The sequence below is a fragment of the Puma concolor genome, chromosome E4 (genome assembly GCF_028749965.1).
Source record: "Puma concolor isolate L17-30 chromosome E4, mPumCon1.1.hap2, whole genome shotgun sequence".
NCBI classification, from domain to species: Eukaryota; Metazoa; Chordata; class Mammalia; order Carnivora; family Felidae; genus Puma; species Puma concolor.
The window spans coordinates 24,989,026-25,000,298 of record NC_141683.1 but is presented as its reverse complement, the minus strand read 5'-3'; the positions used below and the strand labels follow the sequence as shown (position 1 = coordinate 25,000,298).

The 11,273-nt window shown below is 36.4% G+C and overlaps 1 protein-coding gene across 5 annotated transcripts in view; it reads right to left on the bottom strand.

The window, feature by feature from the left end:
* Nucleotides 1–2,086: 2,086 nt before the first annotated feature.
* LOC147572500 (complement factor H-like) overlaps nt 2,087–11,273 on the bottom strand; it is a 154,678-nt gene continuing 145,491 nt past the window's right edge. For 4 of the 5 annotated variants that reach the window (XM_086693398.1, XM_086693397.1, XM_086693400.1 and 1 more), the window contains 6 exons: nt 10,709–10,918; nt 8,655–8,828; nt 7,774–7,950; nt 6,899–7,072; nt 2,949–3,131; nt 2,087–2,484 (listed from right to left, as the gene is read on the bottom strand). In XM_086693398.1, coding sequence (XP_086549524.1) covers nt 2,288–2,484; nt 2,949–3,131; nt 6,899–7,072; nt 7,774–7,950; nt 8,655–8,828; nt 10,709–10,918 — 1,115 coding nt within the window. In that variant the 3' untranslated portion in view covers nt 2,087–2,287. The remainder of the gene's footprint in view (nt 2,485–2,948; nt 3,132–6,898; nt 7,073–7,773; nt 7,951–8,654; nt 8,829–10,708; nt 10,919–11,273) is intronic. The other variant, XM_086693399.1, reaches the window with a different exon arrangement.

Genomic DNA, 11,273 nt, shown 5'->3' with positions numbered 1-11,273 from the left:
GCTCTCACTAGCCAAATTGGGGATAATTTGAGCTTCAGAAATAATGACTATATTTAATTGTGACAGTTGAATAAATAAAAATTCATGAATTCATGCTGATACATTTATTATTTTGTTAAAATTTTAAATTTATTATTATTATTATTATTTTTTTTTTTTTTTTGAGAGTGAGAACTCAATGGGTGGAAGAGGGGCAAAGGGAGAGAGAGCAAGAATCTTAAACAGGCTCCACACTCAGCACAGAGGCTGAGCTGGAGCCCAGGGCTCAATCCCATGACCCTGGGATCATGAACTGAGCCAAAATCTGGTCAGATGCTCAACCAACTGAGCTACCCAGGCTCCCCACTGATACAACATTTAAAAAAAGAAAAAGAAAAAGAAAAAATATCTCTAAAGCCATCAGAAGGTGGCTTTATCAAGTCCTTACTCCAAAAATTGGAAATTAAAGAGCAAATATAAAGATTTATCAAATCTTTTTAGGTAAAAGTATTAAGGAGTTGGCAAATCAACACTCATCTTTACACGGGAATGGCAATAAATGCAGAAAAATATTAGAATTAATCTTAAAAGTTGCTATTTCGCAGCCAAAAATGAAAATAATTGGGTATAGGCCATATTGGTTACAAGGCAAGTGTCATACATACATTCCACAAGCTTTGGGTGAAAGGTTCTGGAGAAATAGTATATACACCAGTATTGACAGCAAAGATAACTTGTGGATTGTAACACTATTCCTTTAAATGTGAGAAAACTGTCATTTGTGATTCAGATTTAGATAAATCGGCTCCAGTAGAGACAGCCTGGTTTCTCATTCTGAGAATACCACTTGATTTGATGCAAATGAAGGAAGAAGCTATCACCTTAAGATACTTTTACCTTGGATGAGCACTGGGTGTTGTATGGAAACCAATTTCACAATAAATTTCATATATTAAAAAAAATACTTTTACCTTGATTATATCTTTATTTTCATCCTAAAAATTTCATGTTTTTGTAGAAGTTAAAAATGTTTTCGGTCAACTGATTTTTAACTGTTTATGTTGTTTGAAATGTATGAATTTAAAAATTGCATTTCAGACTCTTGTGGTTGAATGTGTTCAAAACTCTCTATACCAACAAAATCGTGGAGATGTCATTAGATTTGAACATCTTTACCAAAGAGGTCTTCATAGTTCTCAACATGTATTGCCTTACTTTATCTTTATTTTAAAACAACATATTCTTGGGGCGCCTGGGTGGCGCAGTCGGTTAAGCGTCCGACTTCAGCCAGGTCACGATCTCGCGGTCCGTGATTTCGAGCCCCGCATCGGGCTCTGGGCTGATGGCTCAGAGCCTGGAGCCTGTTTTCGATTCTGTGTCTCCCTCTCTCTCTGCCCCTCGCCCGTTCATGCTCTGTCTCTCTCTGTCCCAAAAATAAATAAACGTTGAAAAAAAATTAAAAAAAAAAAATAAATAAAACAACATATTCTTGTGGTTCAAAGGTGATGTATATTACAGACAGATACAATGCAGAATGCAGGTTAGTATTAAGAAGTTAAACAGCTACTCTTAACCCTAGTTTCTCTAAATTCTGCTGTCAATTTTTTATTGTGCTTCCTGACAATCTTTGTTTTATAAATATTTATTCAGTGTTCAAAGCACACTGTGTGTGTTTACACTTGACATCAGATTTTTTGTTAGTTTTCATGTCATGTTATCATAGTTATGTACCCAGTTCGATTCTAATCTCCCTTTATTCTTTCTTTAATTTTTATTGGGCTAGAGAGTTATGTTGTAGGAGATCATGTATTCCATTATTTTTTGGTATATCTGTCTTTTGATAGATAAGCAAAAGTAAGTAATACCTACTTACATCGTGTTAACATAGGTATGACATAGTTAGGTTTTGAAGTGTTTCTGAAGTGAAATTATTTGGAAGATGGAAAAGCCTTTTCTCCCATTTCCTCCCAAAGGGACGGTCTCAGGAAGCCTCAGAAGTTACCGAGGAAGATTTGAGAAAGGTGGGAGAAGGATGCATAGAAGTCGTCACTGAAGTGATTGAATCTCATTTCTTGTCATAGATATTTTTTTAATAGGACACAAAGCATTTTGGTTTGCCAAGTTTTAATGAAGTGCTTTTAAGAAGTGATTTATTCACTTCTCAGATTATAATTACATCAACCATGAAATAGTTAACACAAATTCTGATTATGAATATAAAGGAGTTTAACAATACCTGACAAAATAAGCATGAAAATTTTGGATAAATGTACATGTTTTAATTTTAGGACTGCATCTTAACCATATTTTATACACAAACAGGATAGGTCAGTTTCCCGTCCCAACAGGTTGCTCGTAATGTTTGTTGTGATGTCTGTTTACGATATCCAGGATTACATTGAAATTGAACAGTTTCCCTTGTTTGGAAATATCTCTTTTTCTTAGAAGACCATCCTAATTGTATGTTATGTTTTCTCATGGTTTCTTCTGATACCATACAAACATCTGAAGATTTAAAAAAAATGAACATAAGCATTAAGTAGTAAACAAATATTTTCCACAGAATTTCAGACTTGCAAAGTAGAATTGTCTGCACTGGTCCAGGGCTTTGTTCTCAAAACCTTTTCCAACCAGTTCATTGAAAACCCATCACATAGATGTAAATCATTTTAAATGATTAACGATGTAAAAATGAGGTACTGTGTTTAAGGTGTGCTAATTAAATGTTATAGTGAAAGATGCATCATGTCAATAACAATAGGAAGAGCTTTCATTAAAGAATATTTTGTTGCTGTGGTTGCTTGAATAAGACTTTTTTTCTAGTTTTATTTCTTCACATATTAATATTTGGTAGTCAAACATTTGATAGAATGATTGTGGTTAATCCATGAATATTCTGTTAATAAAGCAAAACACCTTTCTCGTTATAGTGATTTTCCCAGGATCCAGGTGAGTATTAAGATATTTACCCAAGCACTTCGGCGGTTCCGACCACTGTCCATATCTGCATGTGATGACCTTGCTTCCCTCAAGCACATACAAGGACTGGCACTGGTACTCAACTGATGACCCTGGAGCATATTCTGATGTTGGGAATGTGGTCATGTCTCCATTGTCAATAGCCGGAGGGGGCCCACATTTTTCTTTAGGGTCTAAAAAAGAACATTATTTGATTTATTGAACATCCAAAGAAAAACAGGGTGAAGTAAAGCAAATAAAAATATAGCATAATATACAACATCAAGACTTGTGACTTCTGCTGACAGAAATGATTCACTGGAGAAATTCTAATCACTTAAACTGAGAAGAACACTTTTAAGCACTTCCTTTCATCTCACATGAAAGCACACACAAAGCATTAACAAATTGTCTGCTTTGCAGTATTCTGGTATTAAAAAACATTTTCCCTAGTGAATAAATGCCAGACAGATGGAGAGCTAATATACACAAAGAAATTTGCTCATTAGTTGCAACATATTGTAGTGTCTATTGGATCTCAAGTCACTGTGTATTGACTTTCATTGTTATTACAAAAGAAACATCAGCTTTAATTAACTCAAAGAATTACAAATTTGTATAATGTGAAAGGGAATTGTTGGCCTCCTATTCTGGACAAGGTGAGGTAGAAACATTTCTGCTAATCCCTTTGCTAAGTAAAACTAAAAACCCTGAACGTATCATAAAAAACAATAAAAGGGATTATGGAAGGTGCAGAGTAGATATCGATCTAATCAGAGACCTTGGGATTCAAAGAATTACACTGTAATGAGTTTGGGTTTTCACTGTCTCTTCTATGGATCCTGGACTGAGCACTGAAGAAGACTGGAATCCAGAAACAATATCAAGTTCATGGAAAAAAAAAAAAAAATTCCAAGAATTTCCTGCTCTCTTTAGCCAAAGGCCCAGGAAAGGAGTATTCTAACAAGACAGAAGTATTTTTTACAGTATTCGAATAACTCCGAAAAAACATCATCAAGAAACCTTGACCATTCCTCTCCACGTGTTGCTCAGAGATCAACAGTGATCAACACAGGCCACGTGGTGTGCCCAGACTTCTATCCACACTCAGGGAACAAGACGCCTCTCCACTTTCCATGGTGTCAGTGGAGGCCAAGTGGGAAGTCTGGACTTGCACTCTGGCAGTTTTGGAGGCCTGATAAATAAGAGATATCAATAAAATCCGGAGCCTTAAAACATAATATCCCAAATGTCTAGAATACAGCTGAAAATCATTCATTATAGGGGTGCCTGGGTGGCTCAGTGGGTTGGGCATCCAACTCTTGATTTGCACACAGGTCACGATCTCACGGTTCGTGAGTTTGAGCCCTGTGTTGGGCTCTGTGCTGGCAGAGAGGAGCTTGCTTGGGATTCTCTCTCCCTCTCTCTGCCCCTCCCCTGCTCACACACTGGAATGAGTGCTCACTTTCCTAAAATAAATACACCTTTAAGAAAAGAGAGAAAAACATCACTCATTATGCCAAAGACCAGGAAAACCTCAAAAGAGAAAAGATAATCAACACATGGCAACATTGAGATGACACAGATAATGGAATTATTTAGTGATGGTTTTTCAAAATCCAATGGGAATTATAGAACAGAAAAATAGAATAATGGATTTTTAAAAATCCTCACTGGATGGGCTCTATCATGGATTACAGATGACAGAAGGATAAATAAACTCGAATATAGAATACAGACTACTCACTTGGAAAACAAACAAAAGTGGACAGGGCTTCAGGGACCAGTAAGAGTATAGCAAAAGACTGGACAACCAGAAAGAGAAAAGAAAGGGGTTAGAGATGAAAACAAACAAACAAACAAACAAACAAAAAACCCTCAAACAATAATGGCTGAAAATTTCCCATGTTGGGCACAAGGCATAAACATTCATACTGAAAAAGCCCAACAGGATAATCCTAAAGAAATTCAAGCCAAGATACATCAAATCAAACTGAGGAAAACTAAAGAAAAGGAAAAATCTCAAAAGCAGCTACACAGAAGTTAGGCAAGCCTCTAAGGGAAAAAGGGTTCAAGTGTCCGTGGGGTTCTCATCTGTGTCCATGGAGCCAGAGAGAAGTGACAACGTCTCTCAAGTGCTAGAAGAAAAGAAACTGTCATCTCTGAATGCCACATCCAGTGATGCCATCCTTAGGATACAAGGGAGAAATAAAGACGTTCTGAGACAATGGAAAAGGGGGAAAATATCTCCAGCAGATCTATCTTTAAAGAATTGCTAAAGGAATTCTTCAAATAGCACCGAAAAGATAACAGAAGGAGGACTGAGACTTCATGCAGGAAGAAAGAACAAGGCAAGTGAGAAAAATAAGGGTAAATATAATAGATTCTTTTTCCTAAGGAGTTTGTTATATTGGATGTTTGGGCAACACTGTGTCATTTCCTATAGTGCTCAACATATGTAGAAGAAACACTTAACATTTATCCCCCCCCACCCCCCCCAAAAGGTATTTATGTTTAAAATGTGGGAGGGTAAGAGGTGCCTGAGGGTCTTAGTCATGTAAGCACCTGACTCTTGATCTCAGCTCAAGTCTTGATCTCAGGGTGGTGAGTTCAAGCCCCACAATGGGTTCCACGCTGACTGTGAAGCCTACTTAAAAAAAAAAAAAAAAAAAAAAAGTAAAATAAAATAAAATGTGGGGAGGATAAATGGACCTAAATGGAAGTAAGGTTTCCACATTTCACTTGAAGTGGTAAAATGTCAATTCCGGGAGGAGTGATAAGCTATCTATGTACATCTTTTTTTAAAAAAAATTTTTTTTTTCAACGTTTATTTATTTTTGGGACAGAGAGAGACAGAGCATGAACGGGGGAGGGGCAGAGAGAGAGGGAGACACAGAATCGGAAACAGGCTCCAGGCTCCGAGCCATCAGCCCAGAGCCTGACGCGGGGCTCGAACTCACGGACCGCGAGATCGTGACCTGGCTGAAGTCGGACGCCCAACCGACTGCGCCATCCAGGCGCCCCGATTTTTGTACATCTTAATATTAGGGCAACCACTAATGAAACTATACAATGAGATATGCCCCCAAACAATATAGAGGTGTCAAAATAATATTATTTTAAGATGTTTCAAAATTCTACAGTGATGAGAAGAAAGGAAATGGAAGTGAGAAACAGGAAACACAAAACAAACAGTAAAATGCCTGACACAGCCCCTAATCTATCAAAAACTACTTTAAGTGTAAGTGGTTTAAATACTTCAGTGAAAAGACTGAAATGGCAGAGTGCACACATAAACAAGAACCAACCGTCTGGCGTCTAAAGAAACTCACTTTAAACATGAAAACATAGGTGGGATCAAAGTAAAAGACTGGAAAATATATATGCCAGGCGAAAGTGGATTTGAAAAACAAGTGGCTATAATATCTCCTTTGTTGGCTCCCCTTCTTTCGTAAACTCTAAATGCTGGAGTGTCCTATGATCAAGTTCTCAGACTTCTTCTTCAGTATACACTAATTCCTGGGTTGAGCTCAACTAGTAACCTTCCTTTAAATATAATCCACACGCTGAAGAAGCCCAAATTTGTATCAAATTCTGTGATCACGCCCTAGCTGCGGATTCCATGTCTCCAAGTGGAATTTCATAGAGCTGTCAAATGTCCTCAATGTATCGTTAATACATTTATTCCTCAGGAAATAACCGAGGGTCTTAATGCTTAACACAGAGAGAATTTTCCATGATTCCAGCTGTCCTAATCTGGTCAAATCTTTCATAAAATAAATACATCCACAATAGAGTCCACTGAAAGAAAAAACTGGATTTTAAGCACCATCATTTTATTTGAGATTAAAAAATGAACCAAAATAACTACTTCATTATATACTTATATTAACATATTTAGTCCCTGAAATATTCGCTTAATATTTAAAGAGAATATTTTAAGGGAAATAAAACACTTTACCTAGGCACTGAGGTGGTTGTGTCCAGTTCCCATTTGAACATGTCACTTCTCTGCCCCCAACCAGGTAAAAAGGTATGATGCATTCATAACGTGCCCTCTGACCAGGTAGATACTTAGACATCTCATTCCGTATAATAGCATTTTTCACTCTGGGTGGATTCCCACAGGAAATATCTGAATAGAAAGAAAAAAAGTCGCATCTCTAACATAATGGTCATTTTGAATAGCAAATCAACGAATGGGATTCCAAATAGATCTCTAAGAGGATTTTAAATCAACAGTTAATCTGTCATGAAAGGCTGCTAATTTTAAGAAATTTACATATAAGACTGAAGGAGATAAAGCAATATATTTTATTTTATAAGACTTGGCAAAATAACAGAAAAATAAATGTATAATTGACAAAAACAGCCTTCAATGATTCTTTTTTGCAAACGCTTAAGGACATTTCAATGCATAATGTATAATTCACCAGTGAGATTCAGGTGGACGTAAATATAACAGGCTATAGGTATGGCTCCTAGACTGGAGTATACACTGAATCCCTTGGGAATTGTTAAGACACTTTCAGGGTTGCAGCCCCAGAGTTTTTGCCACCGCAGGTCTGAGCAAGCCTGTGAATTCACATTTGCATTTCTAACCATTTCCCAGAAGATGCTGATTCTGTTCTTCCAGAGACCACAGGTTGAGAACCATTGGGCTTTCAGATTGACCACTGAGTACACAATTATATCCCTTTATGTTAAAACATAAACTTCTTCGACCTGGCCTAAAAGAATAATCCATGTCCATTTCATAAGTGCTGTTAGAAGGAATTGCATATTATATTAGTTAAGACGTTTTCACAAATAGGTTTCACAATTTCATTGAAGTACCTCTGCATATTGGCTTTCCTATCCATTCGCTGTTAATACACTGGATAGTATTTGGTCCATCCAAAAGGTAATTATTTGGACATTTATAAGTCACTTTTTCTCCTGACCTATATGACGTCTTCTTCTGGCCTATGGGTGTGGCATTACCGAAGTCGGGTAAGCTAAAACAATCCGTGTCTGAAAGAAAAAGAATATGTACTTGTTCAGTAAACATTTTAAAATACATAATGGCTAATAACTATAATGTAGAACAATAGGTACACATCGAACCAATGAATACCTTGCAAAATTTTTCTTATACCTTGAAAAAATATGTTAGAAGTCTTGCTGAATTATATTGAATAGTCCTATGTTTATCAAAGTATAACATGGGGATGATGACATCGTAAGCCTGAAGAGATATGGATACATGTAATGCTTGAGATCACACTTCTTGCATTCAAATTCTTTCTTGCCCATACAAGCCATCTACCTTATGTATTTGTATTTTCACTTCTGTCAAAATCTGTTACCTTTATTCATGTCAAATATCTCAGAAAACTATACGTACAAGGAGATAACTGACAAACTAACAGTAAATTGAATAATGATGGCATTGATGAGCAGGGACCACCTGTGACACAGGAACAGAGATGAGAAGTCTGAGGATGTGTATCACAGGAGGTCTAATGTGCACACACGGTGACATGAAAGTGAAATAATTTGGCTCATGCTGTCACACTTTTATTATTACTATGGCTATTAATTCTCTACTAGAATCCACAGCTTCCCAGAGATACCCTGTTGAATTCTGGAATTACTGCCTAGTTTCATATTTGTACCATTTATGCTCTGAATTAAGAATATTTATCAATCGTAGAGTAAAATTAAATACACTATACTTTTGCATTCTGGTGGATGGGACCATTTTCCTCCTAAACATCTTATGAATGCAGGTCCATTAATCTCAAAACCTTTGGTGCATTTGTACGTTACTTCTTCTCCATATTGGTAACTGTCTGATACGTGAGATAGAATACCATGTGGAATCAAGTGTGGTGGCTCACAGGAAAGTCCTAAAAAAAGAAAGAGACAAAGAAAGAATGACTCCATGTTTTACTAAAACTGAAACTTAATTTTATGCATTGGTTGCCATATTTGGCAGTTTTATTTGAAAAAAATAACACAGGATCTGCAATTATATCATGGAGATGGTGTGCAAATGCTTCCTAAAACCATCATTCTGATGTATCCAGTTGACAACCTGAGTAGGAATTTGAAACTAAACATGTCAGTACATTATTGGCCATAGCGACTTCTTTCTAGATAGGTTTCCTGAGGCAAGGGAAACAAAAGCAAAAATAAAGTATTGGGATTACATCAAAAGAAAACACTCGTGTACAGTGAAGGGAACAATCAACAAAACTAAAAGACAAGCTACAGAAAGGGAGAAGATATTTGTGAATGATGTAACTGATAAAGCGTTAGTAACCAAAATATAGAAAGACCTTATAAAACTCAACACCCCCAAACCGTAACCCAGTTAAAAATGGGCAGAAGACAAGAACAGACATAGATCCAAAGAAGACATGCAGACAGCCAACAGACACATAAAGAGATGCTCAACATCACTGATCATCAGGGAGATGCAATTCAAAACTACAATGGGGTATCACCTCACACCTGTCAGATAGGCTAAAATCAACACACAAGAAACAACAGGTGTTGGCAAAGATGTGGAGAAAGGGAAACCCTCCTGCAGTGTTGGTGTGGGAATGCAAACTTGTGCAGCCACTCTGGAAAACAGGGTGAAGATTCCTCAAAAAGTTAAACGTCGAACTACCCTATGATCCAGCAATTGCACTACTAGATATTTACCCAAAGAATACAAAAATACTACTTCAAAGGGACTCATGTGCCTTGATGTTTATAGCAGCATTATTTCCAATAGCCGAGATATGGAAGCAGCCCAAGTGTCCACTGATAGATGAATGAATAAAGAAGAGGGGGTACAAATACACAATGGAATATTAATCAGTCACAAAAGAAAGAAATCTTGCCATTTGCAATGACACAGATGGAGCTATAGAATGTAATGCTAAGCGAAATAAGTCAGAGAAAGATAAATAACATATGATTTCACTTATATGTGGAAGTTAAGAAACAAAACAAATGAGCAAAGGGGGGGCTTAGGGGGAGAGGGAGAGAGGCAAACCAAGAAACAGACTCTTAATTATAGAGAACAATGTGACGGTTACCAGAAGGGAGGTGGGTGGGAGGATGGGTTTAGCAGGTGATGGGGATTAAGGAGGGCACTTGTGATGAGCAACGAGTGTTGTATGGAAGTGTTGAATCACCGTATCCTACAACTGAAACTAATATCACACTGCATGTTAACTACCTGGAATTTAAACTAAAACTTAAATAATAAAAATAAAAAAATAAATATGTCAATATATTTATGAAAGACACTATCAGTGTTTCTCAAACTAATAGCAAATAATAAAAAGAAGAGCATTAAGAATTAATCATCTTATGTACCATGTGTTGTAAGAACTCAGAAATGACATTATAGGAAAAACAAAAGAAATTTATAAAAACTCATGGCAAAGCAATCAGTACAAGTTCCATATATAAATGGGTAGGAATATGAATAGGCGGTTTGTATACGGACAGAGAGGTTTAGTTGTACTACACATCTAGTTTTCATTAAACAATTGCCAGAATTCAAAGTGAGTCTGTAATGAGTCAATGAAATTAACACAAAGAGGATAGACTTGATTATGCAAAATTGCTGGTAAGGTACATAAATATATAAATGATTTTAGATATTTAGCTATAAATGAGTTTGTATATTTAGAAATCTAAAGGATTCTTTCTCACGAATTTGATGACAATTGATTATGCTTAATGGATTATATCGACAACAGAATTGTGGTTTGCATACTGTCCTCACCTACACACCGAGGTGGAGAACTCCATTTTCCCATGTGGCACGTTATCTCATCTTTTCCAGATATCCTGAAACCATCCTCGCAAATGTAATTTAATTTGGTGCCATGTACATAAACCTCAGGTTTCAATGTTTCGTCCATCTCTTCTGAAAATTGAGATGATTTAATGGTTCCATGTTCTATCTGAGGTGGTTGAGGACATGGGCTTTTTTCTGTATAAAGAACAGAGATCAATGTTTAAATTGAAAAATGTAATCAAATACTAGTTGAGGTTTTAAAATAAGGATAATCTGAAAAATTAAATTACTGAAAAACTAAAAAATATCTGAAATTTGCAAGCTCATGTCTCCATCAAATCTACAGTAGTATCTGCTTGTTCACTCTGCCCCCACATTCTTGTCCTGTTCATCACGAGCGAAATTTTCTATGGTATTTACAAACAAATTTTCTATGGTATTTACACAGTAACCCAAAGTTTTGGTCTGTTTCTTTCATAGTAGAAGTGAAAGAATGCCGATTGATTTGTATACTTAGATTGCAATTTACTGTTTCAAGATAAAGTGAAAT